The sequence below is a fragment of the Coccinella septempunctata genome, chromosome 1, assembly GCF_907165205.1.
Source record: "Coccinella septempunctata chromosome 1, icCocSept1.1, whole genome shotgun sequence".
NCBI classification, from domain to species: domain Eukaryota; kingdom Metazoa; phylum Arthropoda; class Insecta; order Coleoptera; family Coccinellidae; genus Coccinella; species Coccinella septempunctata.
The window spans coordinates 6,036,093-6,057,049 of NC_058189.1; the positions used below are offsets into that span (position 1 = coordinate 6,036,093).

The window sequence follows — 20,957 nt, forward strand, 5'->3', positions numbered from 1 at the left end:
GATTACGTCTCCCGACCATAGCATGGGTCAAGTCTCCCGCACTCCCTTTTTTCTTGAAACTTTTACAACTATTATTAAAAAGAATAAAAAATTATCGGGTAAAAAGTCTGTTTGGTCTTTGTCACAGTTCTTTATTCAATACCGCCAAGCTTTCGGCCATTTACATGGCCATCATCAGGGCACTGAAAATCAGTAGAATGTGAAATAAATCATTCAAAATCAATGAAATCTCACATTCCAACCGAACCTTCTACCTTATTTATTCTACATTCTACTGATTTTTAGTACCCTGAGGATGATGGCCATATAAATGACCAAAAACTTGGCAGTATTGAATGAAGAACTGTGACAAAGCCAAACAGACATTCTATTTGAATAAAAAAGTCGATATATTTTCCATGTTATTATTAAAAATGCTCATCGTTTGTAAAACAATATTAGTCAAAGAAAGCAATAAAACTTAATAACAGAATGCACCTATTAGGTGCACTTTTCAGACAGTGTAACAAACAATAATTATTCATATTCTTACATCCTAACAACAAAATCTCGCTCAACCCTCTCACTCCCGAACTGTTCTGATGGCGGCCAAAATGGAGCCACCACTAGTTGTGCCTTGTTAGGAGTACGTCGCAAGCTATTTACGATACCGGTAGCGCTAAATTTGAATTGAAATATTTGAGGTGGTTCAAGTCTCCTACTTGAGCAAGTCTCCCGGACTCCCCCTACCTATTAATAGTCAATGGCTTAGCACAATATCTGAAGAGGAAATTGTTCAATTATTTGTCGGATAGAATCGATGCCTTGATGATTTAGGAAGGGTGTAGATTTGTAGGTAACCGAAGGAAAAGTCTTACCAATTGGTTCATATGGTGCTATGGGAAATAAAATGTGACTGAAGTAAAAGTAGGTACACAAGGGAGGAATTGCCAATTCCAAACACATCTTATTGATAAGAGGACTTCCATCCAGCAAACACTTCCTACAATCCTTACATAATATCGAACAGATAGGAAAATAAATCTCAATTGCATATAATATGGAAGTGAAGACAAATATTGTATGAGAGAGATACGGATTGAGAGGAGGGAAGCTGAAAGGACAGTGTAGAAACAGGCCACGCCTGCCACCTACGCCAATCGGCGAGATGAAAACACGGACGAAAGTGATTGATTCAAGTGGCTTGCTAGTGATGCTGAGCTGAAGCCTCGATTAGACAGCTAGTCGTCATTCGATCCCAGCTTCACCTATTTCACAGATTCATTCTGTTTAGCCACTGGGTGAAGGATTTACGAGGAAAAAAACAGTTTTTTTTTTTAATTTGTTTTTTAATATCAAATCTTGAAAGTTGAATCAGTGACAACTGTCCTCGATTTGTAACTTCTACTTGTGCAATTCTTTTATAAACACCAAACCACCAACCTTCTTTAGAGAAGTCATTTCTGTTCGTCAAAAACTCTTTTTTCACATTAACTACACAGAGTGAGTCTCTGACTTGTACAAATATTCAAACAGTAGATTCTTGAGGACAAAATGAACACTTTTTTCTTATACCATTTTTCCGATTAGGCCCTGATCAAAATATATAGGCATTTTAAGTATATTTTAGAATAAGATAAGATAAGATAAGATAAGATAAGATAAGAAAGCTCTTTATTTCAATACAGTTCATGTTTACAAAACAAGAAAAGGAATGAAATAGTGTCAGTTAAAAAAATAGGATTAATGTCCTCCAAAAAACTCCTCCATGTTATATGGTTCCATATAACACATCTGTGGATCTTTCAAATAGTTTTATTCAGTTAAAGGACCCAATAATTAATTTTGAAGATGAGTAATGAGTGCTATTCGACCCTAAAATTTTGCTTCGAAATATTCATCCACAATGAAACAACAACAAAAATAGTGAAAGAAGCAATGTGGAATTCATCAATATTATTCGTATCCGACACATTTCAAAGGTATTTAGTATTTATGTTGTTTTTTTTTGTCCAAAAAAGTAGACGGACTATGGTTTCGAATTAGAATTAGCTTAGGCTATCGTGAATTTTTAAGAAAATTTTACAAGTGTGTCAAAGCGATTGTAAATTTGTATTAGAATTAAAGTGGTGAAATAACTACTCTGCTAGAATGACAGCGGCTTTATTTAACGAACTACATCCTGGAAAAGATGTATCTGCTGCTTGCGTTGTGCAACTGTTTGCCAAATTTGATGCTACTGGTTCAATCGGAAACAAAAAGAGGGTGAATGAAAGAGACGAAGCAAGGGACGTGGCTGTCTTAGGTCATGTAGCAATGGATCCGACCTTTAGTACTAGGAAATTGTCAGATATAATTAGTGTTTCATGCACAACAATCATGTGAATCCTTAAACAACCTAAATTCTATCCTTATAAGATGCGATTACGACCTTTTAAACTTTTTTCCGTTGAGGAAAGAGATGATAGTCGGATGGAGCCAAATCTGCCGAATAAGGGGGGTGTTCTAGTAATTCAAAACCTAAATCACGAAATTCTTGCATGGCAACATGAGATTTGTGTGCAGGGGCGTTGTGCTTTGGATAGCTTTCCGCGTCTTTTCTCTTCAATTATTCTCGTAGAGTGGTCAGTAATGTCGAATAGTAATCTCCGGATATTGTTCTACCCTAATCAAAAAATCAATCATGATTACTGCATGGCAATTCCAAAACACTGAAGCAAGAACTTTTCCAGTAGATTTTTGGACACGAAACTTTTCTTAGGTCTTGGAAACCAGAGTGTCGCCATTCCATCGACTGTTGCTTTGTTTCTGGATCGTAGAAATGTACCCAAGTTTCATCCATAGTAAAAATTCGGTTTAAGAAGTCTACATCGTTTTCAAATCGAGCACAGATCGAACGCGATATTTCTACCCTTGCACGCTTTTGATCATTTGATCAACATTCAAACATTTGGGGACCCATTTTGCAGCTATTTTTCCCATGTCCAAATTGAAGTGAACTATATGATGAACGCGTTCATATGAAATTTTAAGTGCTTCAGATATCCGTTTTAGCCCAATTCGACTATCTGATAAAATCATGTCATGAAAATATCGATGCAGATATTTTCGAGGACTGACACAGAAATTGGCCTTCCCGATCGGTCATCATCTTCAATGGAAAATTTACCACTTTTGAAGCTTACAAGTGTTTCAAGTGTATTAAGCATATCTTCGTAAATCTGCTTACCTCTTAACCCTTTTAAATACAGGTGCTTGATGATGGCTCGATACTCCAATTCTTCGATTTTCACAATTTCTTTGGACATCTTTCTTTTGATTTATTGCGTAACTCTGGTTTATTGTTCGTTGCTATGGTAATAACGCAATATTTTTTTTATACATGGAACTTGTCTAGGCTAACTAGATATCAATACATCCTCGTACACGTTCATATATATAATTATTAATGGAATATTTTCACACGATAGGTACACAGTTCGACAGTTCTCTCAGAAAATGGAAAATAATTAGTCAAAATAATTCACTATTTCAGGAAACTATGGTCGTTACTGCGAGATGTCTACTTTTCCTCGCGTCCTATTTTAGTAGTAGAACTACATATTTAAAAATAGTATTTTAAAATTTTAACTCAAGGACGTAGATATAAATTGAAAATAGTTTGATGTATAAATTTCGTGAATAGTGATTTTGTTGTTAAATTGTGATTGGACGTGACTATATTTGTGGATTTGTTCTACGAAATCTCCTGCAGTTCCTCGGGACCCCAAGAATATAAGGATCAACATTTGAATGTTTTTAGGTGTTCTTCGTAACAATTATGATAGTGAAATCACACACAGGACATTATTTGTGTATATGGGATTTTCCGCACCTAGTTACATCATTCGATAAATGTCAAAATTAATGTGTCAATAAATTCCTTAAAATGGTACTCGTGGAAGAGCAAACCAGTGTTTATTCTGGTCAAAGCGGCTCAATGAGCGAGAAAAAAGGAAACAAAAATTCGGAAAAAGAAAGGCGAAAACGAAAGTTAATGAAGAAATTGAAATGTAACAGTTGGAGAATAAACAGATTGGCCATACCTAGATATAGGGTGGAAAAATTTTATCCCAAGCCATACGAACCAATCGACCTGAAACCTCCTGAGCCCCTAGATTCGGATCTAGAAGAGCATCTTGAAGAGTTGTCTCAACCAAGAGGTAGGATAATCAGAGAAAATGAATGTGCCTTTCAGCAAGCTTTTGTTAACAAGAATAAGAGAAGGGAAGAACTCCTTGCCTCGGAAAGACTTCAAAAATCGAAAAATGTTATCTCAAACTCGAATGATGTAGGAACTACGTGTTCGTGAATAAGGTATCTCTTTATCTTCCTGTACAAATCAAAAAATGAAATATTCCTTTTGTATTTATTTAAGAAAATAAAACAATAAACAATACAACACTTTTTTCCTTTACCATTTCTTCCGAATCTTGTCACAAACGGTTTTATCGAATGCAATGGATTTCGAAATACAGTTTTTCATTTATTTGGTGAATCTTTTTCGAACACAAGATATCACCCACGTCTTCCAGTTTTCTCATTATGACCAATACCTTCCATAAAAATGCCAAGAATTCAAAGACCTTAACTCTTGAAACTATACAGTTATATGTATATTTTTCACTCGTTCTTTGCTCACCGTTGTCTTGTACTCTACTTTTAGTTTATCTATGTACTTTACCGATTCTGTTTTGGTGGGTCGCTCATTTATATTCGTCGAGATTTCTTTCTAAATCTCTTTTTCCAGAGCCTTCTGGAATGCCGCTAGCGATTCACAGTTCATGCTTGCGCGAATGAGGTGACAAGTCCAGATTTAGGGGTCGTTACTGTATCATGCATGACATATTTTTATTCAAAGATATCATTCCATTTTCATAATACTCTTTATTCATTTCAGAGAGCAAAAGGTGTGGAATTCGCCAAATCTAAAGAGTCCTTCAATAACCGGCTTGATGCCCATATTCAAAAAAGGTACCTACTTCTCAAATTGTACTTGGTGTTTGGACAATTGGAAAATCAGTTATGAAAATAAATCTTCTGAAAACTCGAACAGCATGTTCAATTTCTTTTCTCAATATCAGAAAAACTCTGTAGACAGTATGTAAAGTAGCGATATGTGATACGAATAAGACTAAGCAGCAAGCAGCATTCGTAGAACGATTAGAACGAAGTTCACTTCGGCGCGAAAGTTTGCTTCAAAATAAACTTCGGATAATTAAATACCTACGCAAATGAGTTAAACATGTACCTAACTGATCACAACATAAGCATTGCACATGACCCAAAGTCAGCACGAAATTCCTTGCCGATGTGATAGACTTCGACTTCTGTGCTAGACTTGAAAGTCATTACGAATGGTAACAGTCATATCACCAGTGAAGAACCAATGACAACATTTTTTAGAAAACTCATGTGGTTTTATAAAAAACACAAAAACATGAACCTATAACTAACACATGTCTGCCCCTCAGATCAGATGTCCTTTCAAAGATACCTGATCCAAAATGCTCTATATATGCAGGGTGTTTTCACTTTTTTCAAAGGTGAGGATTTTTTGACAAAAGGTAGAAGTCATCAAGATAAGTAGTTTCACCAAAAATTATCTATTTGAAATATTCAAAATAGCCAGAACTCATAATTCAAATTTCCACAATAATTATTACTCGTTAATTAGAGTAAGCTGCAAGGGACAATTTCAATGCAATAAAAGTCAGTTTCTTTGAGTTTTTTTTTATCATACTGGTTTGATTTGAAGATACGAGTGCTAAAAATTTTTTGTTCATGAAGGTTATACCAGTTTTGTGCGACTTTCCCAGTTTTCCATCGTATTTCTGAATATTAAGCCCCTACGATTAGGTAAATCACGTTCTGAATATTTGCATCTTCCACTAGGTTTTGCAATTTTTCAATACATATGCTTTTTATTTCTTTCGTTTTGTTGCACAAATGGAATAAGTCGTTTTTCACCATTAAAAATTACACAGGCAAAACAATACGCGTTCTTTATTTTGCGAATATATTTCCGATTCTTCTTTCGTGAAAATTTTCCCGACTTAAGACAGTAGCTCTTCAATTAATTGAAATGTTACTTTTTCACTAAAGGAATAATCGTGAAATTTTTAATATTAATAAGATTATATGAATCATATAGCTATTATACTGAACAGACTCACACAGCGGTCTAGGACGACTTCGCCAGTTACCGAGAATAAATCTACAAAAAGACTGAAAAACAAAACTATCGGTGCGTTCAAACTCTTTCTTAGGGCTACTATGAAAGTGTGCCCTCCTGTGACTGAAGAGACCCAACCGTGACCTACATATCCATCTACACTCCGGACATGGATAGTCATGCACCAACCAGATCTGGTCACCGCTGTCAGAGACAAACTTGCATGTCTCTGCCGCTGTATTCTTCTCGAGTCTCCATTATAACTGTGGACCAAACATAGACAAAAGACCTCCACTGTGATCTGTCTAACTCTAGTTGTTCCCAGTTATGAATGGCATTAACTGATTTCAGTAATTGATGGAGTATATCCTTAAACCGCTTACACTGGCCTCTTGATTTCCGAGCACCCTCTGTGAATTCGCCATACAGAGCTATTTTGGAGAGCCTTGTGTCCTACATCCTCAGAATGTAACCGCTCCAACTGAGTCGGGCCTTCGATACTTGAATTGTTTTACAACTCGCGCGCTGCAAGACTTCTGCATTTGAAACTTTGTGGAACCGTCTGATGTGCATTATTTGTCTCAGATGACGTTGTTGCGTTTGTTCAATCTTTCGCTTCTGTAAAGAAGCGTTGGGAGGACCACTGCTTTGCAAACAGAGCTCTCTTGGTCTTCAGATTGGGGTCGTGATTTTGTAACAGTATCGCCAGAGACAAACTGTTGTTGTGTATTTCCGTGTCCAGGTTAGCCCAAATATTTATGGAGCTTCCCAAATATTTGAACTGTTCGACCTGTTCTAGTTTCATCCTCCAGGCTGATATCTGTTTGAAGGTAGAATAGAAATTCTACTGTATATATAGTAATAGAAAGAGTCATTATGAGACAGCAGTTAAGATGATATTTCAGAAATGTATGAGCTGATACAGTTTCCACTTCGATCAGTGAACCACCAATAACGTGCAACAAAACTCAAAGCATACAGCATATTAGAAGTTTTTGGACATTTCATCAGCATGTCAATGATATGATACGGAATAGCAGAATTAATTATTAGGAAAAGTGCGACCTAGGATTCTTTATCAAATGATCCGCCAATATAGATGATAAAATATATTCACCACTTAAATGGTATAATCATTGTGGACATATTTTCGTTGATATTCTGTATTAAACTTAATTTGGGCTGTCTACCGAAAATACAAAAATCTTTTTGTTCAAATGGAATGCATACTATGGCTTGAAAGTTGAATTACCTAAATTTCAGTGATCACAACAAGTTAATTGAAACCCAAAGCTATGATTGTGGATAGTACCAGTTAATGTTCTAGATAAATGCACCCATTTTATCATTGAGTATCAACCCCTCTACGATTTTATACAACAAACGGGTTAGAATTACAGCTTTTTAGGTGTTTAAGTAAGCTCACTTCATAATAGAAGGGTAATTTGAGAAAATCTTTCATACAAAAACAACTTTGATATCTAAGTATGTTTAGAAACACCTAGGTTCAATTCAATTTATATGCAAATCCAATGCTATGTCAACTTCTCCCTTATAACCATTATGAGGAATTTTAAGAAGGAATTCCTTATATTGCTGTGGTAAACCAGACTCGTCAGCACCATCTAGTATAGTTTTAAGATACACAAAAGAAGGTTTACGATCCTCAGGAAGATTCTCGATTTTGTCTGTACTCAAGGGATTGTTAGTTTGTTGATAAACTCTGCAGATTCGTATCTCTCCATTAGGACATTCGACTTCAACAGTTAAAGGGGTGTAAAGGTTGTGTTTAACACCTTCTTGTCTGAAAAATATAAATGAACCACCTAATTATGTATTTCCTATAATATGAACTTCAGCGTACTCATCCAAAGTGCTCATATGTTCATTGTCCAATGTCCATAAAGCACCCCATACATGGGCACCTTTTTTTTTGACAATGGTTGCTGAGGCTCCTCTCCACCTTTTGGAATAAGTATTAAAATCCAAAGTGTAATCCTAAAATATATCGAAATTCGAAATATATAGAGATAGATAATGTACATATTATAGATTTTTATGTACTTACCTTCAACTTTCCTATACCAGCTCTCACTGCACTGGGATTATTAATATGTATTCTTTTTTGTAATAAATTGCTGCCATAGGCAAAATACAAAAATTTTCCGCTCATGATTGAATAACCACAGTGCACTCTCAGAAATTTCACTTAATTATTATCTTTTATCTTATTTAATTAACTCTCAGGCTTTGCTAAGAAGTTTTACGTATTTGTTTATATAACCTATAATAATTGTCTATAAACAAAGATATAATCCAATAATCCTCGGCAACCATACATAAAATCTGTTCTCGCCTATAGAATAAAAGAATCAAGAATTTATATTATTATTTAGATATTAATTTATATTATATTATAATAAAATCTTTGATTAGAGATGTCAGGCAACACACAATGCGCCAACTGCCAAAGCCACCCCTATGGGGTGGCGGGAAATGTATTGGAAATTATTTTGAAACCAGATATTTTAAGATGGTACCATATCCTTTAATTTCAACTTGAAATGTACACTTTCTGTTCTTTCTGATGCCAGTGAACTCAATAATTATAGAGTTCCCTCTGTGATGCATCATTTCGATGTGAATTATTATTATACAGCTCCATATTTTTTAGTTCTGGATTCAATTTTTCATTCAAGAACAATTGCAAAAAAATTACAAAAAATATGAAGGCGACTGAGCTGTCTCAATCTTTGTCTAGACGATTTCGGAAATAATCTTAGAATTTCTTAGATGAAATTGCATTTCATTTTTTATCGTGAAAAACTCAAGACGCCAATTCTCATTGTGAATTATTGGAAAATTACGAAAATAATTTAAAATTTGAAAAATAGCAATGGCATACCATTTTTTCACAGAATTTATTCGGACAGAAGTCTGTACAAACGCCACTGGTGAAAATAAAAAATAATAATAAAATAATAAAAAATAAAAATAAATTTGAAAAAATGAACTCAAGCTACTCAAAAACCAATTTTTATTTTGAATTTTAACAGCCTGTATCCCAGAAACAATGCGTCAGAGACCCATAGAATCTTAGTATCATAAATTTTATGCAATCTTTTTCTGAAACACCCTGTGGAGGAGCCAGCTCTCCTCCAGATTCAGTGAATTTTCTCTTGTTTCCAAGATATTTAATTTTCCATTGAACTCAAAAATCTCTTTGATTGCTATATCCAAAGATTATAGATTTAGGCCTGACCTATCTATCTTTGGCAATATCTATGTTCAGAGCCTCCGTCTGTGACCATACTTAACCGAATAGTGAATAATGGCTCATTAATCGCTAGTGATTCATGAATGTTAATGCTAAAGATAACTGATAGAGCACATTATGCATCGAGTGAATAAATTAATGTTTTCACTAATATCGTGCTTTGCACAAACTAAAAATAACGATTTCATGTAACGTTGACCATTTGATCATCACCGATAAAAATTGACACAGACAGATACAACTAATCTTTTATTGGGATTCTCCTATAGAATGACAAAGAAACATCATTTTACGATAAATCAAATCACATAGATTAACGTCCATACTATTAAATTGAATATGATTCAATAACAACTCAAAATACACACATATTATATCATTATATTCGGAATTATGATATTTAAAAAAGTACATCTAACAACTGTTTAACTATCTTCCTTAACATCTTCAGTTGGTCCGTTGGATGCTGGTTCACCTTCTTTCTCATCTTTGCTATTTTCTTCTCCATTTTTCTCACTCAGTTTGAACCTTCAGAACATTTGAAAAATAAGAAATGGTGCAATTCATCGAAACATTTCTATGATATAATCAATAATCTCTTAACCCTTAATTAGGCGCAAGAGTTCTTGAAAGAAAGAAGAAAAAATGATGGAAAAGTGTAACTACCAAGTAAAACGAAGTGTGTATTATTGAAAATATCAAAGTTCTTTATTAAAATAAACTACAAGAAAAGAAAACAGCTTTAACATTAATCTTAAATTCATAAACTACAAATTCTTGGCTAGGCCGAGATCAACATGAAAAAAAAATTATTCAGACTTAGGATTCAGATTATCTTGTTCTGCGTCCAATGCAATAATACAAGGTATTTTGGAATGTGATGCTTTTTTTGTGACAGAAGGTAGAACCCATCAAAATAAGTCGTTTAACCTTTTGACCAGTTCTACCTTCTGTTGAAAAAAAAAAAAAGCCTCACCTTCAAATACTTTCTGTATACCCGAAACGTGACAAATTGCAGCACCTATAGAATTTCTTTGGTACATTTTTTTTGATATTTTGAAGATATAATCAAAAGCTCAGGCGTAAACTTTTCTTCAATTTAAATAGGCTTAACCCTATGCGCCCGAGTTAAAACAGTTTTGCACTTTTAAAACAAATTTGGAACAAATTGGAATCACATAATTAATTTGAATAAATAATTTGACATGTGTTTGTAAAATGATTTTTTTTTCTCAGAAACCAACCTGTCATATCTTTCTTTTGTCTTCAGACTGGACTCTTCTTCGTCATCATCTTCAGCATCAGCTAATATGTCACCCAAATCTTTATCAACATCAGCCCACATCTTGTCATCTTTATTTTCATCTTCGTCAATCGATTTATTCTGCACATCGCTTTCGTCTGCATTACTTTTAACAGATTTGTTAACATCTTTACTTTGATCGTCGTCTTTTGCTTTTTTGGCTGCGATGAAAAATAAAATATGAGTAAAACATCTGCTACTGTTTTAAAGTTTCAATTGAATCTGTTGTAATATGCTGAATTTTTGCCTACCTTTCTCTTCCTTTTCAGCCATTTCCTTTTTCTGTAACTTTTTGGCCTTATCCTCCAATTCCTTATCTTCTTTATATTGAACATATCTCTTCATGTGACCTAACAGTTTGCAATGTTTTGCCAATACCTTTGGCCATTCAGACTCTTCAACTTTAGGAAGATAAGTCTTACAGAGTTCACAGTAATAAGCTTCAACTTTTTGGATATTTTCAATTCCCACATTCAAAATCTCCTTAGTTTCCTCCTTCTTCTCATTCTCCTCCTCGTCAACATCACCAACCGAATCTATGGTGGTGAAATTTTCCAAATCAGCTTCCTCATTAGAATCCTCAGACGCCTCATTCTCCATACGTTGTTTTCTCTGTTGAAGGATTTATATTTGTTACAAAGAATGAAACTATCACGACAAAAATAAATTTAACAGTACTTATTATGCCATTAGGCATCAAATATCGTTTTAATAATCATAGTTACATATAACCCCTTTTCCAAAATTCATTTTTCTGCAATTCATTAAAAAAAAATACTATCACACTGTAGTCAACAGGCCATATAGTACATACTACGTATCCCACCATTAGTGGGTGGGAAGGTCTTAAGCCCTTAGAAAAAAATTCCAATAAAGTTCATTACTACGTTTATTTTAAGTGTATTCCACTATTAGTAAGATTCTTCAAGAATGTAAGAGCCTTGTGGAAGATGGAAATTTAATATATGCCTCATTCGACGCTCAAACTCAAATTAATATCGATGTTCAAGTAACACAGAGGCATAATACATACAAAAAATAGCTCTTTAGCCTTTTGAAACATACTTTCAATAAAGTTTATTACGACAATTACTTTACTTGTATTCCACTATTAGTAAGATTCTCCAAGAGTGTGAGAGCCTTGTGGAAGATGGAAATTTAATATACGCCTCATTCGACGCTCAAACTCAAATTGATATTGATGTTCAAGTAACACAGAGGCGTAATACACATACAAAGTTTTCTGGGCAGCTCTTCAGCTAGCTCTTTAATCGTTTGAAACATACTTTCAATTACTTTATTTGTATTCCATTATTAGTAAGATTCTCCAAGGATGTGAGAGCCTTGTGGAAGATGGAAATTTAATGTATGCCTCATTCGACGCTCAAACTCAAATTAACATTGATGTTCAAGTAACACAGAGGCACAATTCATAATACACCTACTTCATCGCATTAGTTATACACATGGGGCAGAAAGACCTTAGTAACATAGGTTCAATACTATATTTTACAAATGGCTGTTCTGGTTGACAAAAATGAATAGGATAGATAGATACTTTTCTCTGAATAAATAAAAACTTATAAGCAGTTCCGATCACTGTTCATTCCATTTCATCGTATTATGATATTCAAGTTAATTAATATTGATATTCAAGTAACACAGAGGCCTAATACAAGGCGAGTGTTTGACTCCAACAAATATTTTAACAGCAGATTCTTGAGGTCAAAAGAAACACTTTTTTCCTTGTACTATTTTTTCTGATTCGGTCTTGATAAAAAGATAAAGCCATTTTAAGTTTTAATAATGAGCTGTGCCACCCCTTGAAAAACAAAATTACCTTCAGAATAACTAGCTAAATCTGTGACATTACACATTGTTTAAAAAGAGTTTCATTCATTCAAAGTACCCAATATTTCGAATTTCACAGATATACTTGAAAACGGCGCATTCTACGAGGAAATATGAAGAATACTTTTATTTCAAATGAACGTTCGAATATTCATTAGATAGCGTCCAACTTAGTTTCAAGAGTTGGGTTATTTGAATTTTCGGTATTTTTATGGTATGAAATGGTCATAATGAAAAAACTTCAAGATGTGGTGATATCTTATTATCGAAATAGATTATAGATTCATCAAATAAATGAAAAACTATATTCCGAAATTCATTTCATTAGATCCAGTCGATTCGGAAAAAATGGTATAGGAAAAAAGTGTTTCTTTTGACCCCTAGAATCTACTGTTAAAATATTCGTATGAGTCAAAGACTCTCCCTGTAAAAATATTTTTCATGGGACAGGAAGTTGCGTGAAACCTCTTTGGCCCTTGAAAAATATCTTCAATGAAATCTATTACCACGTTTATTTTGAGTGTATTCCACTATTAGTAAGATTCTCCAAGAATGTAAGAGCCTTGTGGAAAATGGAAATTTAATGTATGCCTCATTCGACGCTCAAACTCAAATTAATATCGATGTTCAAGTAACACAGAGGCATAATACATACAAAAAATAGCTCTTTAGCCTTTTGTAACATACTTTCAATAAAGTTTATTACGACAATTACTTTACTTGTATTCCACTATTAGTAAGATTCTCCAAGAGTGTGAGAGCCTTGTGGAAGATGGAAATTCAATATAAGCCTCATTCGACGCTCAAACTCAAATTAATATTGATGTTCAAGTAACACAGAGGCACAATTCATAATACACATACTTCATCGCATTAGTTACACACATGGGGCAGAAAGACCTTAGTAACATAGGTTCAATACTATATTTTACAAATGGCTGTTCTGGTTGACAAAAATGAATAGGAAGCTTTCGAGAGAAAAATTCTGAAGGTTTAAATTTATTGTTTGATGCGGGCTCTCTAAAACATTCCAATAATATTGTTTGAAAAAAATGTTTCGGACCAATTATAGTGCACTTAACTCTGAAACAATTTTTGTTTTTTTTTTTGCTGGTGTTCTACACGTTGGAACAAAAAACCCAGGAGTTTCAAGAAAAATTGGTGTGTCTCCCAAAATATCATTTAATGTCAAAAAGAACGTTCGCACTCACAAGGACGTTCTTAGTTATAATAGGAACTTTCAATCTATCGTAGATCAGTTAAAACAGTCCCATTATTTTTGTTGTTACCTTTCCATTTGGCGCAGTTGCGACAACAGTTTTGACGGAGGGCGCAATAGAATTCAAGATCGCAGTAAAATGTAACCCCCTTACCAAACTATAAAATATGGCTACTACCTTTCCGTTTCTTTGTCCGCACAATAAACACAATATACAGGGTGTCTGCAAACAAATGCGAAGGACTTGGAGAGATGATTCTTCGATGAAAATGAGCAGTGGTGGTTCTTATAAATTTTTTTTCGTAATCGACCTTCCTTCCAAGATACAGCCTTTGGAAGGCGATGACGAGTTGACAGTTTTAAATTTTTTTTACGGGTTCTAAAAAATACTGAGTCATAAAACTATATATATGTAATATGAAGTACCAAGTAGAAGTTATTCACACAATTTTTTTAGATCTCATAACTTTATTATTAGGGGTTGAAAATAACAACCCCTTATGATTTTCCTTCAAAAATTGTTTTCGTGGGATATCGAAAAATAAAATTCTCTTATGGTTTCTCATTCAATTCTGGAGAAAAAAAGTCTCTTGCAAAATTTCGATACAGTCGATATTTTTCTCGGAATAAATAAAAACTTACAAGCAGTTCTGATCACTGTTCATTCCATTTCACGGTATAAGTGTTCCATAGAATTACTACCTCCTGCTAAAATACATGGAACACTTGCATGATGAAATGGAATGAAAAGTAATAAGAACTGCTTATAAATTTTTATTTATTGCAAGGAAAGTATCGACTGTTTCGAAATTTTGCAAGAGACTTTTTTCTCCAGAATCGAATGGAAAACCATAAGAGAAATTTATTTTTCGAAAATCAATTCCACGAAAACAATTTTTAAAGGAAAATCATAAGGGGTTGTTATTTTCAACCCCTACTAATAAAGTTATGAGATCTAAAAAAATTGTATGATCAACATCTACTTAGTGCTTCATATCATGTATAATTTTATGACTCAGTGTTTTTTAGAACCCGTAAAAAAAATTAAAAACAGACAACTCGTCATCGCCTTCCAAAGGCTGTATCATGGAAGGGAGGTCGATTTCGAAAAAAATTTATAGGAACTACCCCTGCTTATTTTCATTGAGGAATCATCTCCTCAAGTCCTCCGCATTTGTTTACAGACACCCTGTATAAAACATGTATTCCACCGTTAGTAAGATTCTTCAATTACAGAAGAGCCTTGTGGAAGATGGAAAGTTAATATACGCCTCATTCGACGCTCAAACTCAAATTAATATCGATGTTCAAGTAACACAGAGGCATTGGATAAAAGCAAATTAGACAAAAGTAATAACCACTCTGAAGAAGAGTACTTTTAATTACCTTGAGATGTTCAATAGAGCAACAATGGCTTTCGTATCCCATGCGATTCTTGAAGGTGATACTGCATATTTTGCAGAAGGGCATCACAAACTTCTTCATGTTTTTGTGCGCTTCCGAGGCTTGGTGGACTGATTTTTTCTGTTTATAATTCAGCTGACAGACAGGACAGAAATTTGTTCTGGTGGTCAAATCTTCACCAGAAGACTTTTCAAGTTCATTTTGAGCGATCCTGTCAACATTCAATTCATAAACAAATTAAAATATGTATCATCAGATAAACATATGTGTTTAGATACTTCAGGAATTTTTCTTCAGAGCAAACAAAGGCAATGCTTGTGCAATATTCATTATGGACAAAATTACCAATATATTTGGAAACAAATGAAATTTTAAAAGTATCGTGATTGAAGTTGAAATACATACTCAATTTCTCTTAATTCCCTAAAACTGAAAATAAATAAATTCTGATCCTACCTTTGAGCTTGCCTCATCTGCATCAGAATGGACTTCTGCTTCATCACCACTCTTCTCATCATGTACATGTGATTTTTACTGGCGAGATGAATTTCATACTTCCTGAAAGTTATGTACCGTAACAAGCAATGAGGGCAAACCAGTTTGATCAGGGATCTCTTTTTCTTATGTTCCGCGTGATCTTTTTCTTCGGTTTCCTCTTTCTTGACGCTCTTCTTCTCACTCTCATCGTCATTTTCTTCTTTATCGGAATCTTTTTTGTTTTCTCCATCAGAAGCTTCACCGTCACTTTTGTTGGCATGGCGTTCAGCAATTGCGCTAAATATAAATTTGTTGTCAAGAAATTGTTAGAATAGAGAATTCTCGAATCTTTTAGTGGGATAAATCTGAAGGATTTTATTCAAAGCCATCAAATTTCTGCAAAATCGAACATGATGGAAAGCGATTTTCACGAAACGCGAATAGTTGTTCACAACATCAGGATATTAATAATTGAAATATATTGAAAAAAAGCCTTTTCTCAACTAATGCTGACGTTTCTTTAGATTTTTTAATTTTGTCGAAGCTGGAAACAGTTTATTTCAATAATTTCTACTCATCACAATGATTCTATAATTTGAACATTCAATTAACAAAAAAGGCATCTCAGGCTATACAGGGTGTTTTCAGAGGTGAGGCTTTTTTTTTAAGAAGGTAGAACTTATCAAAATGAGTCAACCAAAAGTTGTCTATATAAAATATCTAAGATGGCTGAGATACAGCCCCTAAAAGTTTGACAAAATTTCATTGAATTTCAAGTACGGGACTGTGGAAGGTGACTCCGGCATCTCCAAAAACGAAACAAAACATTAACATTTGGCTGGACAACGAATGGTTCAGTACCAAGTTCATCGGATTAGATGCATCAGGTCACTCTTGAGAGAATCATAATTGTGGTATCGTGCAATTTAGTTTCTTGAAAGTGCCTATGTTAGTTATGTTGAAAAATGCTATGATGTTTCCCTATTTCATCCCATTTTTACAACGATTTTGGAATGTTCGAACAATAAGATTGGGATACGCATTGTGAAAAAATTCGTAAATAATTTGGACGAATTTTATTGGTGAGATTTTGAAGTATTATTTTATTTTTGACAGTTCCTAAGTCACTTCTTCCAGTTGGTATCGAAATGAGCCATTTCTTAAAATCGTGTAAGTTACTAAAAAATAATGAGAAAAATTCGGCAATCCTAAGTTTCCATTTTCATTACCACGTAAATATCGAATATCCGAAACAAAACCACATGGTCGAATCAGGAAATAATTTTTTTCCCACTGCTTTGCGATAATTCAGCTAACAAACGGTCTAGGGTCGTATTAGGATCGATTTCAGTAATTATTTTCAATTTTTTTTTTCAACTTTGCATTTTGAAGCTTTGTATAGGTGATCTTTGGTAAAACTCCTCATTTTGATCAGTTCTAACTTTTGTTGAAAAAGAAAAGCCTAACCTTCAAATATACCCTGTATAAGATTATAAATTTTTGGGATGAAGTTATGTATTATTTCTTGATTTCAAGATCTATGGACTTGAATTTCTATTTTTGAAGTTGACTTTGTTATTCTGTGGTTTTTAGGTTGTGTGGATGATGTTTCCTGATTTTTTTATCACTCTAAAGAATAGAAACTGAAATAAATTAGTTTCAGCCTTGAAAAATCTAAGGAAATCTTTGAAAGGGCTGTTTTTTTCGAATACCCTCTCTGCGAACCACTTTTTGCAATGTTACTGAACACAGATGTGAAATTTCAACTATAAATTCATTCGAATATGTAACTGAATGAAAAACTTATGTACCCCACTCATAGCAGGATCGCAAAACATTTGATGACCCTAGGGATTTGTGGGTTTCAATTTCCGTCTCTTGTACGCTCAAAATCAGAACTGCTGAAATCAAGTAGTAGAGAGACGTTAGCACAGAAAAACAAAACCTACAAAAACATGAATTGGAAATTCCACACACCTAGATTCTTGTAAAACAGGAGTATTTTGCGCCTTTCCATCTGTTTCTCGTCAGAAAACGTTATCAAATGAGCTTATTTAGCATAAAATGATCATATATGTTGCTAATACCATGAGACATCTCACAAAAAATTCAAGAATATAAAATTGGCATCAATACACATAATATGTAACAATCACAAGCGTTTGATATATTTCAACAACTCTGGGTGCTATCCAAAAAACCTGGTATCACTCATGGCATTGTGGTGGGTCAAACTTTCATTAGTTTGGCTGTACATGCACTCATGTTAGAGGGTGCAATCTATTTGCTTAATTTAACTATGTTTTATTCTTATAAGTTCAGATGAATTTCAAGTGAGAAAATTTGGTATTCACTGTCATACACCATCATCTTTGTCAAAGTAAATCAAACGCTACGAAATCCAATTCTATTTTTGTCCACACTCGGTGCTTTTTGTTTGTCCATTTTAAAATTTCCCTTCTTTAGTTGTTTAGACTCTATTGTGAAGCACAGCTTGGACTATATTGACTTGTATCTTGGTCCAAATCATTTGCTTTATGTTTCTACTTGTACTTGTTAAAATTTCTCGAGATTTGGAATTAGGATAAAATATATTCATCAACCCTGCCTTTCTTCTGCAGAACACATTATTTGCTTGAATTAATGCACTTAAAGGACGATTCCTAAATATCTTCAACATCAATCCATCTGGGTGAAATGGTCTTTGGTCAGTAGGTACAAGATTTACAAAGTATTGACATTGAAACAGAATGTATAGATTGATATCACTATTAAAGGTATGTTGTTACAATTACCTCCTCAACTTAGAAATTTTAAGTCTTCTATTGTAGTCATTTGCTCTAGATGAAAGCAATCGTTTACGAATACCATATGAACTGTCAATCATTCTCCTTCTAGGAGGCATTCGTTCTCTGGGTCTCAATAATCTAGAGCCCCTTGAATTTCCTCTGCCTCTATAACTTCCCCGGGGGGGACCTGAAGGTTTTCGAAATTCTTCTTTTCTTGAGGGATATGACATTGATCTTTCACCAGAATAACTTCTGCGGTCTGTGAAACTGGATTCGTAGCGTCCTCCTGAACTTGAATAGGAGTTGTCATGACGAGAGCTATATCCCTGGACAAATATTGATGTGAGAAGAATATATAATATTTACTGTTTTCAATTAGGACCCAAGTGTTTTATCTTCAAGGTCCTAAAGACATTGGCATATTGTATCAAAAATTTATCTTGTATAATAATTTAACATGGAACTCTTTCTCGTCATTCTTCATTCAAGAAAAGAAATGTCCCTTCTCCTTTATTTGATGAGTTTTTAGGTACCAGGATAGCCTGTGAAAATAATTAAAGAACAACTAAATTTTTCATACCTCCATCCTTGGCTTCTTTCTTTCAGGTGATCTGTCTCTTGAAGAATATGTATCCTGAAATGAAAATGAAGCTTAAAAAAAAACCAAACACCTTAAATAAATCAAACTTACACTTCGAAAGGGTTTTCTATAATCTTCAAATTTGCTGTTTCGTGAGCTTGAGTATCTCTCAGAGGATGAATATTTAGAGCGAGAATCGAATGAAGAAAATCCACGTGGCGAATTGAAACTGCCTCTGTGACCCCTACTGTGTCCTCGGTAGGAGGATCCCCTAGGTGAATATCCACCCCTGCCTCGTGACATGGCTAATGTTTGGCTGAAACTTAAGTACCGTAATAATCTTCTTGAGTTCTAATTGATAGGTAGAATATTATAATAATTACGGTTGTAAACTTCCATTTTTAAACTTGCTACCTTACCTTGGTCTGTAGTAGCTCATTTTTAGCAAGCTGCAATGAAAACCTACTTCAATATTCATCAACCCACCAATTATGAACCCCAGTTTATTAAAAAGATCGAAAAAACTAAATTGAAAGGATAATTTAAAATAACAGAATTGACGGTCGCAAATGGCGTCGGTCGATCGGTATGCCGATATGAAAAACAATAATTCTTGAAACCAACGCATCAAACAATTTATTTACCTTATAGTTATTCAATAAGATGAACCAGATATTCCTTTGCACTAACTTCCTTTTTCTTCAGCTTATGAAAAATATAAATTAAGAACGGCGTCCTTCTAAGCACTCAATAAACGGATTATCCAAAGACCGAACAGAAAATGGACGAAACGGAAACTCGGAAACGTCGGAAACCAAAGCGGCCAGCGGCAGGCGGTGTCTGTGGATTTTGCGCACAGATTACCGAATAAATTTTTTTTACGCACGTACAGTTCAGCATGCTTTGATATGCTCTTTAAATCAGACATCCTTGTCTTTTTATAGTAATATTATTCTCATGCAATAATAATTATTTATAATTTAGAAAAAATGATTGAAGTTTCTAATTAAACCTAAAAAAATATGGTTGATATAAAATTCTGTAATATATCAACTTAAGTTACAAATGAATTACTGTCATATAAGCTAGATGGCAGCACAACTTTCGCTTTCGATGGTTTATTTTGCCAGCCGCACCCTCTGTCAAAAACAAAAAGAATTTATATTGGATTAAAATCATAAAATGGTGACCGAAGTTCGGATTGTTAAATAACCATGTCTATTGCGACTCGTTCTAATTCTGCTGTGTACAAACGAGCTGAGCAACTAAAGAGATGGGAAGAATCGGACACAAATCGAGAGCCAGTGTCTCCGAAAACGAAATCGCGTAGAATAAAGTTCTCTTCAGGTTGTGTATTTCTTGCAGCATGTGCCGCTGGTGATAAAGATGAAGTTCTCAAATTATTGGAAAAGGGGGCTGACATTAATACGGCTAATGTTGATGGATTAACGGCGTTGCACCAGGTAAATTTCATAATTCGATGCCAAATTCCACCTGTAGCAGTGGCCTGGTTCAAGTGACGTGAAATATACCTGTCAAAAATGGCCACAATCAACAGCTGAGTTTTTAAATAATTTTATGATGGTTCATTGGAGGAGTTTCGTAATTTCATCAGCATTGAATCAAACATCGTTTTATATTATGCACTATATTATCCTGAATTTCGAAAATTTCTCTGTTTATACGATGTTGTCAGTGTGTTTTGGAATCCCCTGAAAGTTTATCTTGAAAAACTATTGTCGCAATTATTATCCTTTACTCGAGATTACATTATTTGTTGATAATTTTTTTCTGCTCCTATGAACTACATAGTGCATGGTGCAGAACGTCAAAATATTTTGAGAAACGACAAAAGAATTTTTCA

General features: G+C 34.1%; 4 protein-coding genes across 18 annotated transcripts in view; 2 read left to right on the forward strand and 2 right to left on the reverse strand.

The window, feature by feature from the left end:
• The first annotated feature begins 3,836 nt into the window (after positions 1-3,836).
• On the forward strand, positions 3,837-5,005 carry LOC123319404. The gene is made up of 2 exons (XM_044906341.1): positions 3,837-4,335; positions 4,919-5,005. The coding sequence occupies exon 1, from the start codon at positions 3,908-3,910 to the stop codon at positions 4,328-4,330; it is 423 nt and encodes a 140-aa protein (XP_044762276.1). The 5' UTR covers positions 3,837-3,907; the 3' UTR covers positions 4,331-4,335; positions 4,919-5,005.
• Positions 5,006-7,289: 2,284 nt separating this feature from the next.
• LOC123313619 (gamma-glutamylcyclotransferase-like) lies at positions 7,290-8,520 on the reverse strand. Its single transcript, XM_044898578.1, has 3 exons — positions 8,262-8,520; positions 8,058-8,191; positions 7,290-7,997 (listed from the first exon to the last, which is right to left on the reverse strand). Exons 1-3 carry the CDS (start codon positions 8,364-8,366, stop codon positions 7,706-7,708), a joined length of 531 nt encoding a protein of 176 aa, XP_044754513.1. The 5' UTR covers positions 8,367-8,520; the 3' UTR covers positions 7,290-7,705.
• Positions 8,521-9,706: 1,186 nt separating this feature from the next.
• On the reverse strand, positions 9,707-19,907 carry LOC123322744 (fibronectin-binding protein PlpA). 7 transcript variants are annotated; one of them, XM_044910745.1, is made up of 10 exons: positions 19,738-19,907; positions 19,513-19,542; positions 19,205-19,409; positions 19,094-19,147; positions 18,520-18,839; positions 15,704-16,021; positions 15,230-15,458; positions 11,025-11,385; positions 10,715-10,934; positions 9,707-9,998 (listed from the first exon to the last, which is right to left on the reverse strand). In XM_044910745.1, exons 2-10 carry the CDS (start codon positions 19,530-19,532, stop codon positions 9,896-9,898), a joined length of 1,830 nt encoding a protein of 609 aa, XP_044766680.1. In that variant the 5' UTR covers positions 19,533-19,542; positions 19,738-19,907; the 3' UTR covers positions 9,707-9,895. The 7 variants fall into 7 exon arrangements, with proteins under 7 accessions (XP_044766680.1, XP_044766678.1, XP_044766679.1 ...); XM_044910743.1 differs by having other exon boundaries at positions 19,205-19,415; XM_044910744.1 differs by having other exon boundaries at positions 19,205-19,415; positions 19,513-19,555.
• Positions 19,908-20,208: 301 nt separating this feature from the next.
• The window catches only part of LOC123322743 (protein phosphatase 1 regulatory subunit 12B), a 41,739-nt gene continuing 40,990 nt past the window's right edge, over positions 20,209-20,957 (forward strand). For 4 of the 9 annotated variants that reach the window (XM_044910735.1, XM_044910740.1, XM_044910737.1 and 1 more), the window contains exon 1: positions 20,211-20,556. In XM_044910735.1, coding sequence (XP_044766670.1) covers positions 20,308-20,556 — 249 coding nt within the window. In that variant the 5' untranslated portion in view covers positions 20,211-20,307. Of the gene's footprint in view, positions 20,557-20,957 lie in introns of all 9 variants that reach the window. The other 5 variants (XM_044910733.1, XM_044910736.1, XM_044910741.1 and 2 more) reach the window with 4 other exon arrangements.

Excerpts from the sequence above, each read along its gene's own strand:
- LOC123319404 (XM_044906341.1), top strand. The coding sequence starts at position 3,908 with ATGGTACTCGTGGAAGAGCAAACCAGTGTTTATTCTGGTCAAAGCGGC.
- LOC123313619 (XM_044898578.1), bottom strand. The coding sequence starts at position 8,366 with ATGAGCGGAAAATTTTTGTATTTTGCCTATGGCAGCAATTTATTACAA. Across the intron at positions 8,192-8,261 it reads CTGGTATAGGAAAGTTGAAG|GATTACACTTTGGATTTTAA; the intron begins GTAAGTACATAA and ends GATATATTTTAG. Across the intron at positions 7,998-8,057 it reads CATATGAGCACTTTGGATGA|ACAAGAAGGTGTTAAACACA; the intron begins GTACGCTGAAGT and ends TATATTTTTCAG.
- LOC123322744 (XM_044910743.1), bottom strand. The coding sequence starts at position 19,532 with ATGAGCTACTACAGACCAAG. Across the intron at positions 19,148-19,204 it reads ATAGAAAACCCTTTCGAAGT|GATACATATTCTTCAAGAGA; the intron begins GTAAGTTTGATT and ends TTTTCATTTCAG. Across the intron at positions 9,999-10,714 it reads ACAAAAGAAAGATATGACAG|GTTCAAACTGAGTGAGAAAA; the intron begins GTTGGTTTCTGA and ends AATGTTCTGAAG.